Here is a 14,838-nt window from a genome sequence, read left to right as displayed (position 1 = left end):
TTTGTCTCATATTATTTTCCTTTGCCTGAAGGATATCTAACATTCCAGTGTGGGTGTGCTACTACTGAATTCTTTCAGCTTTTGATTATCTGAAAAAGTCTTTATTTTGCCTTTGTTTCTGAAAGATATATTACTAAGTATAGAATTCTAGACTGAAATTTTCTTTTCTTCTTCCAGTACTTTCAAGATGTTCCTGCACTGTCTTCTCACTTGGCCTTCTATTTGATGAGAAGTCTCATGTTTATGTCTACACAAAATGTGTCTTTCGTCACTGCTTGCTTTGAGTAGTTTCCCTTTATCACTGGTTTTGAACAGTTTGATTAGGCAATTGGTTTGTTTTTAATTTTACAAACACTTTGAATCATATAACTGGTTGTGCTTCTTTCTTTTCATTGGTTGTCAAAAGCTCAGATCCACATTTCTTCTGCTCCTGTTAGTAAATGCTATTATATATACACTCTTCATCTGAGCCTTCATCATAATTCCCTTTATTTTCTCTCTTCCCTGATGTTTAATGTTTTAATCCTATCACAGTGTATATTTTTCTCCATTTATTTTTATAGTCACAAACTAACACATTCTCTTCATCCTAAGTCAAATACGGATGGTCCCTGACATACAACGGTTCAACTTAACAGTTTTTCTGTTTACAATGGTGTGAAAGCAATCCACATTCAGTAGAAACCATACTTAAAATACCCATACAACCACTCTGTTTTTCACTTTCAGCACAGTAGTCAATACATTTCATGAGATATTCAACACTTCATTATAAATTAAGTTTTGTTTTAGACGATTTTGCCCAGGTGTAGGCTAATATAAGTGTTCTGAGCACATTAAAGGTAGGCTCGGTTAAGCTGCAACGTTTGGTAGGCTAAGCATATGAAATGCATTTTTGACTTATTATATTTTCAACTTATGAAAATAGTTTTATTTTTGATGGTTTTATCAGGACATAACCCCATCATAAGTCAAGATCATAAGTCAATCTGTAGTTCATGTGCATATAACGAAAATGCTAATGATTCCGGCTGGGCGCGGTGGCTCAAGCCTGTAATCCCAGCACTTTGGGAGGCCAAGACGGGCGGATCACGAGGTCAGGTGATCGAGACCATCCTGGCTAACACAGTGAAACCCCGTCTCTACTAAAAAATACAAAAAACTAGCCGGGCGAGGTGGCGGGCGCCTGTAGTCCCAGCTACTCGGGAGGCTGAGGCAGGAGAATGGCGTAAATCCGGGAGGCGGAGCTTGCAGTGAGCCGAGATCCGGCCACTGCACTCCAGCCTGGGCGACAGAGCGAGACTCCGCCTCAAAAAAAAAAAAAAAGAAAAAGAAAGAAAATGCTAATGATTCCTTCTGCATCTCTGAATCTCACCCTCTCAGTTAATAGTTATTAACAGTGTGGTATGACATCCATGTCTATGTGCTCATATAAACATATAGAAATAATAGTTTATTTATTTTATAAAACACTTTGAGTCCTTTGTGGGAAAAGGTAGGATATGAAGAAGTTAAACAAATGGAAATATGTAATGCTAATAATGATATCAGCATAGAAGTCATTGTAAATGTTTGGTGTCTGTTTCATTTTTGATAGCTACATTTGAAGCTCCTTGGGAGGGCTGACCTTGGAGCATATAGCTGAGAGCACTTGGGATACTCTAGCCCGTGTGTCATATAGCCAGTCAACAAGGAGAAGTTTTGACCTTGACTCTTTTGCAGATTATCAAAGACCTGCAGTTGCTGGGGTTGGTGGCAGCCCTGTTGATGGCTGATGTGATCCTGCTCGTGACATGGGTGCTGACTGATCCTATCCAGTGCCTCCAGATTCTCAGTGTCAGTATGACGGTGAGGGGCCAAATCCCTAGGGAATCTCATCCCCAAACTGGACTGACCTCTGTGGATACACAGGAGTCATCCTTGCAACAAGAAGATAAAGGACTCCAAGAGGAGGGAGAGTCAGGAGCTGTGGCTTCCATGAAATCCTTGCCCTTGTCTGCTACCACTCCCACTGCTCCTCCTGCCCTAGTGTCTCTTTGTGGGCATACAGTGAGATATCAGCATGCTGGAATCTGCCTGGCAGTTACCACCACTTCCACGTCATCAATAATTAAAACTTTCAGCTATCGGCAGTTACCTTCCCCTAATTGTAGAGGTGGAGGTGGTAGTTTAAGGTGGCCTTTGGAATCAGTCAACCCTGGTTCAAATCCCAGCCCTACCAAGCTCACTAACTGTGTGACCTAAAGTCACCTCTCTGAGTCTGTTTCCTAATAGGTAAAATTGAGATAATACTACTACCTATTGCATAGGGTTGTGGCAATTTAACCTCTCTAAGTCTGTTTCCTAATAGGTAAAATTGAGATACTACTACTACCTATTGCATAGGGTTGTGGCAAAAATTAAATGAAACAATGTAGGTAAAAGACTTAACCATGTCCAGTACATAGTATTCAATTAATGAGAAGTATGGCCAGGCATGGTGGCTCATGCCTGTAATCCCAGCACTTTGGGAGGCTGAGGCAGGCAGATCACTGGAGGTAAGGAGTTCGAGACCAGCCTGGCCAACATGGTGAAACCATGTCTCTACCAAAAATACAAAAATTAGCCAGGCATGGTGGCACATGCCTGTAATCCCAGCTACTTGGGAAGCTGAGGCAGGAGACTCTCTTGAACCCAGGAAGCAGAGGTTGCAGTGAGCTGAGATTGCACCACTACACTCCAGCTTGGGTGACAGAGTGAGACTCTGCCACAAAAAAAAAAAAAAGTATTATGTATCTCCAGCCTCACAAGGGGCTTAGGAATACAGTAGAATCATGGAATTGTGACACTGCAAGATTAATGTTTAAGGATTCAATGATTTGCAGAAAGCAGGTGCATAATGAAATAGTTTATAATTTTGTTGAGGCACTAATTTGATTGGGGTAGCAAAGCACATAACTGAGGGGTAAGCCCTGTTGTCACCAAGCACACAGCTGTTAGCCCAACTTTATCATCTCTTCTCCTAACATGTAGTCACTCTCATTTAGGTTCTAGTGGAGTCACTTAAATGCTACAGTTTTTACATACTGAGGGGGAAATCATGTGCTGTAGAAAAATTAACACTCCAGGATGTTCACAAAGATCTGCTGTGTGTTCCTGGTAATTGTGGGCACCTCCAGTTCTGACTCTGTGTCCCTTCTAGGTGACAGGGAGAGACGTGTCCTGCACTTTGACCAGCACCCACTTCTGTGCTTCCCAGTATTCTGATGTTTGGATTGCTCTTGTTTGGGGATGCAAGGTTGGTAACCACATCTGATATGGTCTCTGTCACCAACAAAATGGATATGAAGAGGGAATTACAGGAATTAACAAGGTGATGTCTGCAAATAATCTTGAACTCAGAGGAGACCTCTGTTGATGCATAAACCTCAAAGCCATGACCGTTTTTACTTTTCTATTTTTATTTGTTTGGGGGAGACTCTCCCAACTCTTTAGACTCCCTCATTCAGTCTTCCCCCAAATCATCTGGAATTCCCGCACTGTTTCTCCTATTTATTGGTCTGGTTTATTAATTGATTTGACAATACCAGTTTTCCCTTCAGCTTCCTTGCAAGGGGAATTGTGAGGAGACATTTGACCCAGCTTTATTTGTTCTCTAAGTGCCTTTATTATGCCTTCAAGATTTGGGCCAAGGTGTCCTGCTGCCTTTCACCTGCCTGACTTTCTCGCTCTGCTAGGAAGTAAGGCTGGCTCTGAGACAGATGGCAGCATTCATGGGGCCCTTTGAGGGGTTCCAGCCGTCTCACAATGTCTCCCATACTGCCCCAAATCTCTCACCATTAGACTCATTTGTCTCTGTTAGATGGGCAAAAGTAGGATATTATTTCCAGAAGGTAGAGGATACCTGCATGGAGCACTGAGGACGATCCTTAGAACAGAACAGCTGGTTTTCAGCTTAGAGAGACAGAGAACTGGTACTGAGGGGTACAGGGCAGTGCTGATTCCACAAACAAGCAAGCTCTGCCTGACAGCAGACTACCTGTTGACTATCAGGGCAGAGAGGTCTGGTTGACTGATTACTGGCAGAGGAAAAGGAGGAGTTTTTGTAGAAATAAGTGTCCTTTAAGGGTAAACTCTGGCCGGGCACAGTGGCTCACACCTGTAATCCCTGCACTTTGGGAGGCTGAGGTGGGTGGATCACTTGAGGTCAGGAGTTCGAGACCAGCCTGGCCAACATGGTGAAACTCTGTCTCTACTAAAAATACAGAAATTAGCTGGGTGTGGTGGTGTGCACCTATAATCCCAGCTACTCAGGAGGAGAATCCAGTAGGCTGAGGCAGGAGAATCGCTTGAACCTGGGAGGCGGAGGTTGCAGTGAGCTGGTATTGCACCACTGCACTCCAGCCTGGGCAACAGAGCGAGACTCCATCTCAATTAAAAAAAAAAAAAGTAAACTTTACCCACTCCACCACTAAGAAAGTATTAGAAGTTGTTGCTTCTGAGGAACAGGTTTAGGGGTGGGCCAAAGTGGGGCAGGGAAACATTCCTTTTTAACTATGTGCAAATGTTACTTGGACAGAAATATTTTTTAAAAGAAGACTCTAGGAAGTGAACAGCTCTTGATCTCCAGAATCTTGCTAATGGTTAAAAAAGGAGCTTCAGTTGTGACAGATCAGGATTTGAATTCTGACTCTGCCCCTGCCTAGCTGACCCTGAGCCTCATTTAACCTCTCTGAGCCTCAGTTGCCTCATTTTAAAATGGGGATGATGATAATATCCCCTCAGAACTGTGCTGTTTCTAAAGAGTTAATGCATGTTAAGAGTTTTCAGCCACTCCTGGTCCATAGCAAGAGCTCAATAAATGTTAGATATTGTTATTACTGTTCTTCCACTGCCCCCTAGACACTTCTGGAAAATACATTGCCTCTGTTGGTTCCTTGAGTCCCTGTAGAAGAGTGTGTCCTCCCCAGCCCAGAAAGCCAGCACTTCCCCCATAGCTACTTACTTTGTGACTCAACTTGATTTATTTTCTCCATTGCCTTTTTTATACTCCCATTTCCATTTTATTTTACTGTAGTATCTTTCCATAGGAAAAAGAAGGAAAAGGAAGAAGCATCAGGAAACTTACTGAGCCAGACCCCATAGACTCCTTGGTCAGTGAGAAGCTCCTCAGGAAGACCTCAATCTCCACATTAAGTTCTAGGACCCCCCACCTGAGTCTGTCAACTGCCTCTTACCCCACACTTCTCAGCAGTTAAGGCCAGTGATATGCAAGGTTCAGATATGACTCACTCAAACACCAGCCAAGAATGTATAGACACTTGATTCACACCCATTTCCCCCTTAACAAGAATTTTAATGGAATTAAAATCTTTTAGTGGAATCATATCTGAACATTTCAAAATCGCAGAATTAATTTCATTTCCCTTTGATTAAATTAGCAATGATCCAACTCTGCTGAATACCACCTGATGGCATTAGTTACCCAAAAGTCGGGCTTCCCTGGTCTGACTTATGTGTCCTCTAGTCATTGAAGATCTCAGGGTGGCCACATTTGGCCCTCAGGCCCCATTTGGGACACGGGCATTAGTGAAACCTGGAAGGTATCTCTTCCATGCTGACTCCTTCCCTCCTGGCACAGCCAGTTCTCCAAAATATATTCTTTAGGGCCACCCATGAAGGTGGAGTTGACCATGTCGTATGATTTCAGGGTCACCAGCAGGTGCCCTGCTGATACCTGCCCTTACTTTCATTATTAGTTCTCCCTCTGAATCCCACAGTCCCACCCCCACCTCGTCTCCCATGGCATCTTCACATTCTGATGTTCACATGAACATTTTTAGGCCGGCGCAGTGGCTCATGCCTGTAATCCCAGCACTTTGGGAGGCTAAGGCGGGTGGATCACCTGAGGTCAGGAGTTCGAGACCAGCCTGACCAACATGGTGAAACCCCATCTCTGCTAAAAATACAGAATTAGCCCAGCATGGTGACACATGCCTGTAATCCCAGCTCCTGGGAGGCTGAGACAAGAGAATCACTTGAACCTGGGAGACGGAGGTTGCAGTGAGCTGAGATCATGCCATTGCACTTCAGCCTGGGCAACAAGAGCGAAACTCCATCTCAAAAAAAAAAAAAAAAGATTTTTGTGCTTACTTTAAATCTACCTACCAGACCAAGTGCCTTAAAAGCCAGGACCATGACTTCTTTGTGTCACTATTTTCTGCCCTACACCTACTATGGCACTGTGCACATACTCAGAAAGGTGAACCTAATTGAATCTACATGTTATGTATTATTGACTAAAGCTTTGATTTCTGTATGAATGCAGCTTCTATGGAGGAGGCAGCACTTTAAGATGCTATGAGTTATATTCTCCTTAGTACAAATGACAACTCAGAGCAGGTTTATATTCATAGGAAAGAGAAAAGAATAGGGCCCTGGGTTCCTTGTAGGGGAGCAAGAAATGTCACAAAAAGGGTGAGAACTATAGATGGAGCTTTTGCTGCCTATGCCTGCCCCACAGTCTTGCCTGGGTCCCAGCCTGCCTTTGTTCTCCCCTTTTTTTTACCCTTCATCTCCCATAAACACTCACTGGCACAGACCCGCTGCTAGCCTGTGGGGATCCTTTGTGTAAATTTTTAAGAGGCCCATCCCTTCTCGTCAGATGCAGTCTTGCAGGTGTGAGGCTTGACAAGCAGATGGTGCCTTTGGGCAAATTAGAGAAAAGAGCCCCTTCCTCTGGGCAATGCCCCGGCTGTGGCACGTGACTTGACAAGCAGATCACAGGTCACTTTCAGCTTCCCTGTGTACCCTGAGCTTTGAGCAGGGCAACACTGGACAATGGCTGTGGAAGCACTCACTACCAGAGGTTCTGTGGGCCCACTGTCCTACTAGTGCCCAACAGCTCTTTCTGTAGGGATACTAACCCACCCACATGATCCTGTCCTGTGCCTTGTCTCAGAAGAGTCCTATGTAATGGCTGACTTGCTGACTTCTGATAAACTAATTCTCAGCGAAGCAGAGGAACAATAACATTTATTAAGTACCTAGTAGGTATAAGGGGCTGCCCTGAGGGTTTTCCTATGTGATATCTTAATAAATCCTAATAGCTGTCCTTAAGGTAGGTATTATTATCCTAATTTTACAGATGAGGAAATTGGTTGCAAACCTACTGCTCATTGACCTCTTGTTTCACTTCTCTGAGCCTCCGTCACCTCTTCACCCCCCAGGGCCTGCTCCTGCTGTATGGTGCCTACCTGGCTGGCCTGACTGGCCATGTCAGCTCCCCTCCTGTGAATCAGTCCTTAACCATCATGGTGGGGGTCAACCTCCTTGTACTGGCTGCTGGACTGCTTTTTGTAGTCACTAGATACTTGCACTCCTGGCCCAACCTGGTCTTTGGACTCACATCTGGAGGGATCTTTGTTTGTACAACTACAATCAACTGCTTCATCTTCATTCCCCAGGTATGGATTTTGCAGGGCTGGTCCTCTTAGTCACTCCAGAGTTTTTCACTGATAAAGTTCTCTTTTTTTCCTACTGATACCTTTCCATGCCACTTATTGGAGAGTCAGAAAGCAGACAGGGGATCCTAGTGAGCTGGTTGCCTTTGTCCTTCCTCACTGCCCTGGTCAGCAAGGGGGACAGGCCAGAGTGGTCCAAGCAGTGGTGGCAGCCCCTGTTTGCACTCTTCACACCTGTGGTGCCTGTCCCCTTGCGGGGACTGCCTCACAGTCCTGCTTTTCCACCCACCCTCCGGCCTGCTGCACTCATTCCCCATCCTCCCCTCATTCCCATCATGTTATTAATATTTCTTTCACTAGCCTGGGAGCAAGGAACCTTTATATTTTTCCATTTGGGGATTGCAGACTCACAGGGAAAAATCCATTTGGATAGAACTTTATGATTTAAAATGCTTTTCCTTTCTTTTTATTGGAGGAAAATATAGAACATTTATCTGCTTTTTACAATAAGGAGAGGTAAAAACTAAATAAAAATATGTTTCATATTATGGGAATTTTAAAAAATCAAATGAGGGAGGAAGACAGAAGCAGAAATAGCCAGATAGCAAAGAAGAAAGGGAGTCAGAGGGAACAGAGAAGGAATCTTAGGCTCAGAAAGGAAAGGGGTGTGTAATTGTTCATGCTACACCCTGGGGACCACCGAGCCACATAGATCTAGGTTAATGCACTTGGCACTAGACACCTTCTTGTTTCCCTCCTAGTTCTCCTTTCCTTCCTTCTGAGTCCTCCCTCATCCCACTCCTCCCTCAAGACCCTGTTCTGATTCCCACTGCAGCTTCCAGTTGACTGTAAACTAATTCCTCATGAGGGAGCTAACTGATCATTTAAGTGTTGGCTGATGACAGGTTACAGTGTATTTGTGAAAGGGACGAGTGCACTTTGGGGCATGATGGTGTGACACAGGCATGGCCCTGTTACTATTCTTCTCTGTCACAGATCCTTATTACAGTACTCAACAGAATACATAAATATGGAAAAATCTGCAGCAGCAGCACTAGAAATGATGGATGGATATTGCCTCTGTGCCAGAAACTGGAGGAATTTTTGCCAAATCTTAATGCTGTAAAAACTGGAATGAAGGAAGCCATTTAGAGCTGAGGCTTGTTTGTCTGGGATGAGGCAGAAATGGGCTCTGAGAAGCAAGGACTGTTTCTCCCTGGGAGACAGGGGGAAGGGAGTAGGCAGGGACCTTTTGGAAAGCCCACCCCTTAGGCCCTGAAGCCAACATTGTTGACTGGTAGCAATCAACGATGCAGAGAACTGGTGCTGAGGGATAGAGGGCAGTCCTGATTCCACAAACAAGCAAGCCCTGCCTGACAGCAGGCTACCTGTTGACTATCAGGGCAGAGAGGTCTGGTTGACTGATTACTGGCAGAAGAAAAGGAGGAGTTTTTTTGTTGATATAAGTACCCTTTAAGGGTAAACTCTGACAGGGCACAATGGCTCACACCTGTAATCCTTGAACTTGGTGAGGCTGAGGTAGGCAGATCACTTGAGGTTAGGAGTTCAAGACCAGCCTGGCCAACATGGTGAAACTATCTCTACTAAAAATATAAAAATTAGCTGGGCATGGTGGTACGTGCCTATCATCCCAGCTACTCGGGAGGCTGAGGCAGGAGAATCGCTTGAACCTGGGAGGCAGAGGTTGCAGTGAGCCAAGATTGTGCCACTGCACTCCAGCCTGGGCGACAGAGCTGCTAACCCCTTTCTTCCTTGCTTGCCTGCACTATAGAGACTGTAACAGCTAAACTCTTCTTTTGCCACCTTCCCATACAGATAGGAGTGCCTGTACGACACCATTTTGAACACTAGAGGTTTTCTCAGAAGCTTCTTTTTTTTTTTTTTTTTTGAGATGGAGTCTCGCTCTGCTGCCCAGGCTGGAGTGCAGTGGCCAGATCTCAGCTCACTGCAAGCTCCGCCTCCCAGATTTACGCCATTCTCCTGCCTCAGCCTCCTGAGTAGCTGGGACTACAGGTGCCCGCCACCTCGCCCGGCTAGTTTTTTGTATTTTTTAGTAGAGACGGGGTTTCACCGTGTTAGCCAGGATGGTCTCAATCTCCTGACCTCGTGATCCACCCGTCTCGGCCTCCCAAAATGCTGGGATTACAGGCTTCAGCCACCGCGCCTGGCCTCAGAAGCTTCTGAGAAAGCTTTTGCTTTCCTGAAAAAGGTGATAAGCATGGCTAATATCACCCCTTTTACCTTCTTCCTGCCTTGAATGTATGTGATTCCTAGAGCTATGGCAGCCCTCTTGTGACCATGAGGAAAAGACTAAGAGAATATAGTTATAATACTAGGAAAATACAGCTCTTTCCATGTAAGACCATAAATTCTGGAGGAAATGATCTATGAAGGGAATCTGCAGTTCACAAGAAGAGGACTACAAATGTCTAAAGATTTAGAGAAGCTGCCTTCCTCTGAAGTAGAAGTGTTTAGAAGATACTGGACTTGTCAATAAAATTCAAAGGATATTGTCTCTTTTTGACTAAAGCAAACCATCATGAAAAAACCCTAATCTTAATAAAATATTGAATAAGAATTAAAAATATGGTATTAAATTTAAAATCCCAATAGAAGCATTAACTGGGCAATTAGACACTACAAAATATTGAATTAGTGAATTACTTTAAGGAAACAGAAAATAAGGAAACAAATGAGAGACTAGATAAGAAAATATGGAAAATGTCCAGGCACGGTGGCTCATGCCTGTGATCCCAGCACTTTGGGAGGCCAAGGCAAGCGGATCACCTGAGGTCAGGAGTTCGAAACCAGCCTGACCAACATGGTGAAACCCCATCTCTACTAAAAATACAAAAATTAGCTGGGTGTCATGGCATCCACCTGTAATCCCAGCTACTAGGGAGACTGAGGCAGGAGAATCGCCTGAACCCAGGAGGCAGAGGTTGCAGTGAACCAAGATCATGCCATTGCACTCCAGCCTGGGCAACAAGAGTGAAAATCTGTCTCAAAAAACAAACAAACAAACAAAACACGAAAAGGAAAAAAAGAAAATATGGAAAACATCTAGGAATACAATTGAGAGCTGATAGGAGTCTCTGAAAGAGAAGAAAATAATTTGGGGCAGAAGTCATTATCAAGGAGCTATCAGAAGAAAGCGTTTCTGAACAAAAAAGGCCTTGGTCAGAAAACGGAATGAATTGGCAATCTCCATGATGACGCCCTGCTTACGGCTCCTCTCTCCACCCTCACTTCTCACCACTGCCCCACTTACATCCTAAGCCTCAGCCACATCACTTCCGCTTTGCCTGGTGTTTGAGTCCTCAGCAGCTAGGACAGTTGTGACATCTGGGTACTCTAATCTACACACAAAAATGCAGGATGAAGTACTGCTTGAAATCTGCCTCCCAGGTTTTCACTAAGCAACAAGCACTTGATTTGTTGAATTGGGAAGGGAAATGGAATGATTATGAGGTACAGGAATTGGGTGGATGGACAGCGCTGGGCTTGCTTTCCTTCTCTCTCTGTCTTTCCCTCCTAGCTTTCTTAAGCTTCCTTTCTCTTATTCTGTCTTTCCTCTTCCATTTTCTCCCTTGTGTTTTTTTTTCTCCTCTGGAACTAACTGACCATGATGTGAAACTAAAAACTGTATTTTGTAGTCTGTTGTATTTTAGGTTTAGAAGGTAAGTAGTTCTTTTTCAAAATATAAAAGTAACTGAGGTTTGTTAGGTTTCTGTGTGTTCCCCTCTGGCTCAGAGGTCTTTGGTAGAACGATTCTCCCTGTGATACTTGCACTGTGTATTCCTAGAAGAGAATTTGGGAAAGTAATTTGAGTAATTTGAGTAAATTTGGGAAAGTGTGTGAGGGGAGCTATCTGGGTAGGGGTTGGGGGTTGCAGCAAGACGGGGTTCCTTCTTGCCAGTGAGTTTTCATGTGGGACTGTGATGGGAGGGGTTTGTGAAAGCAAAGGCACAGATACCCCCAGGGCAGTGAGGCAGCGCCAGAGAGCAAGTGAAATGGATGACATTACTTAGGAGACAAGGGGCCCAAGAAGCCTTCTTTACACAGGCACTCAGGAAATGCCTGAGTGTTTATGCCAAGCACTGAGGTCATCACTAGAAGTCAGCCAGCCACTGCTGTTCTGACCCGAATATGACCCATCCCCCAGCCTTCTGCTCCCTCAGAGAGGCAGGCAGGTCCTGAGGTAGGAGATTGTTTTCTCTCTCCTCTAACCCCCAAAGCATTTCATCTGCTCCTCCCTGAAGATGCGCAGGCCTTTCTAATCTGCCTTGTAATTATCTGTATATGTCCCAGCACCCCTACTAGACCAGTGAGCATTTTAAAGAAAGCTTCTTTCATTTGTTCATGCATCTGTCCATCCATCCATTTATTAACTGCTGGGAACATGCACTTAAACACAGGGCCCGCCTCTAGGTCTAGTGAGGAGCAAACATGAAAGGAATTATAATACATGTGTTAAGAGCCTTGAGAAAGGCCTTTCCCAGCCCATCTGGGAACTCGGTGACACCTTCTCAGAAAATGAGGCTGGGCATGGTAGCTCATGCCTATAATCCCAGCACTTTTCAAGGCTGAGGTGGGTGGACCGCTTGAGCCCAAGAGTTCGAGACCAGCCTGGTCAACACAGTGAAACCTGGTCTCTACAAAAAATGCAAAAATTGGCCGAACATGGTGGCTCACGCCTGTAATCCCAGCACTTTGGGAGGCCAAGGCGGGCAGATCACTTGAGGTCAGGAGTTCAAGACCAGCCTGGTCAACATGGTAAAACCCCGTCTCTACTAAAAATACAAAAAATTAGCTGGGCATGGTGGCAGGTGCCTGTAATCCCAGCTACTTGGGAGGCTGAGGCAGGAGAATCGCTTGAACTGGGAGACAGAGGTTGCAGTGAGCTGAGATCGTGCCATTGCACTCCAGCCAGAGACAGAGTGAGACTCTATCTCAAAAAAAAAAAAAAAAAAAAGGAAAAATTAGCCAGGCATGGTGGTGTTTGCCTCTGGTCCCAGCTACCCAGGAGGCTGAAGTGGGAGGATCACCTGAGCCCAGGAGGTTGAGGCTGCAGTGAGCTGTGATTGTGCCACTGCATTCCAGACAGAGTGAGACCCTGTCTCAAAAAAAAAAAAAAAAAAAAGAAGAAGAAGAAGGGAGGGGGGGAGGGAGGGAGGAAGGAAGGAAGATGAGGTGTTCGAGCTCAGTCTTGAAGGAAACATAAGAGTTCATTGAAGAGATGGGGGAAAGTAGGTGGCATTTCTGATGGAATAACATGACCAGAGGCAGGGAGGTGAGAGAGAGAGTAGGGTATGTTTGGAGCACCACAGTCTTTGTTATTTTTGAAGCACAAATGGAAACCAGGGGGAGGATGACAAGACTAGGGAGATGCACACCTGGGGAGCTTCTGAGGCCCTGCTGGACCCTGTTAAAGAGTTGACATTTAGTCGCACCGTATTAGTTTCCCATTGCTACTGTAACAAATTACCATAAGCTTAGTGGCTTAAAATAATAAGCCTTCATCAACTGAGTGAGGACGTGGGCATGGCACAGTATTATTATTAATAATAATAATATTATTTTTTAATATTATTATTAAAAAATAATAAAATTTATTATCTTAAAATTTTGGAGGTCAGAAATCTGAAATAGGTCTTATTTGGCTAAACTTGAGGTGTCAGGAGGTCTGTATTCCTTCCAGAGACATGAGGGGAGAATCTGTTTCCTTATCTTTTTCAGCTTCTAGAGGCCTCCTGCATTCTTGTGCTTATTGTCCCCTCCTCCACCTTATAAGCCAGCCGGGTTCAAATCTGCCAGAAGAGATTCAGATCTCTCTCTCTCTCGCCCCTGTTTCCATTGTCACATCTCCTTTTCCAACTCTAGCTCTCCTCCCTCCTTCCTATAAGAATTCTTGCAATTACATTGGGCCCACCTGGATAATCCAGAATAATCACGCCTCTTGAAGTCCTTAATCACATTTGCAAAGTCCCTTTTGCCATATAAGGTCACATATTCACAGGCTCCAGGAATTAGGATGAGAGTGAACATCTTTGAGACGCCACTGTTCACTCTGCCACAGCCCTATAGCCCAGAGGCTCAGAAAACCAGAATCTGCCTGTCCTTCTGGAGGAAGGCAGAGGAGAGGCCCTGAATTGTGAAATTCATAGCTGGATTCCAGAAACCCTGAAGGGTTGAGCCTCAAGGACCAGTATCTTCACAAATGAGGAATGGAGGGCTAGAGTAATCCAGGGGGATCTTGGCTCCACTTGGCCAGTTTAGGGAGAGAAAGACCAAAAGCCCTGGGAGGGCCCTTACGCCAGTGCTGAGCTGCTCCTCTGCCAGCCCTGCAGAGAGGCCTCAGGCTGGGAGTGCTGGGGGAGATGAAGGAAAAGCTGTACTGCAGCGCTGCCGGGGTCAGTGCAAGGAGAATAACCCTAGGAGGTCTGATTCATCCACCCAAGGCCACAGATGACCTTGTGGTATTGGCTCCAGTAGCTCCCAAGTAGGGTGGTGAGCTGAGAGCATCCTTTTGTGGGGAGGGAGCCTTCAAGAAGGGCATCTGAGAGGGGAAGTACCAGGCCTGACCCAACACAGGTCACACAAACTCCTGGTGCCATGATGGACTCATGATGAATCAGCAGAGGACCCAAGAGGACTTGGGTGATAATATCAATTTCAATGGCATTGAAATTGATGGCAGAATTCAGAATCCTATCTGAGATTTACAAAATTTGGTTTACACTCCATGGTCAGAGCTTAATAAATGTTTGATGGATGAGTAAAGAAATCCCAGGTTCCCTTTGAGGCTCCCCATAGACACCACAGCATCATTTCTAGAACCAAGGTCCCAGGGTCCCTAGTGTCCATCACTAAGACACTTAGTTATGGGGAGTCCTGAGGGGAAAACAGAGGCCTTCCCCACCGTGGCTTCCTGTGTCACTCACATTACTGGCATTCGGTGGGTCAGCAGTGCCCCACAGACTCAGGCAGAGGCTGCTGTTTCTATGTTCAGCTTCATCCCTGTTCAACTAAACCAGCCCATGCCTCTGCAGAGTGTTCCTCGAGACCTGAAGAGCTTTCCCTGGACTGCCACCGTTAATAGTCTCTCTCTTCATCAACTGAGTGAGGACGTGGGCATGGCACGGTGTCCTGCTAACAGCTGTAGTTGTGCTGCTAAGTGGCTGTGTAAGCTTAGACAGCCACACTCCTGAGCCTTTCCTAGTTTGTCAAAGAAACTAGATGATGAGCTAGAGCATCCTGACGTGATGAGGGGGCCGCCCTCAAAGGCCCTCCGAGCCTTGATTATTGACTGGGGTTAGAAGTTCACTCAAAGGAACTGAATTTTCAATAGCAGCAAGCACACCATTACTGAACA

At 45.2% G+C, this 14,838-nt stretch overlaps 1 protein-coding gene across 1 annotated transcript in view; it reads left to right on the top strand.

The window, feature by feature from the left end:
* Nucleotides 1-14,838, top strand: part of GPR156 (G protein-coupled receptor 156) — an 88,549-nt gene that overhangs the window by 65,023 nt on the left and 8,688 nt on the right. The window contains exons 5-7 of the mRNA XM_021933118.2: nucleotides 1,723-1,848; nucleotides 3,182-3,277; nucleotides 7,209-7,445. Coding sequence (XP_021788810.1) covers nucleotides 1,723-1,848; nucleotides 3,182-3,277; nucleotides 7,209-7,445 — 459 coding nt within the window. The remainder of the gene's footprint in view (nucleotides 1-1,722; nucleotides 1,849-3,181; nucleotides 3,278-7,208; nucleotides 7,446-14,838) is intronic.

The sequence above is a fragment of the Papio anubis genome, chromosome 2, assembly GCF_008728515.1.
Source record: "Papio anubis isolate 15944 chromosome 2, Panubis1.0, whole genome shotgun sequence".
Taxonomy (NCBI): domain Eukaryota; kingdom Metazoa; phylum Chordata; class Mammalia; order Primates; family Cercopithecidae; genus Papio; species Papio anubis.
The sequence above is the reverse complement of the archived record's forward strand: the minus strand, read 5'-3'. Positions and strand labels throughout refer to the sequence as shown.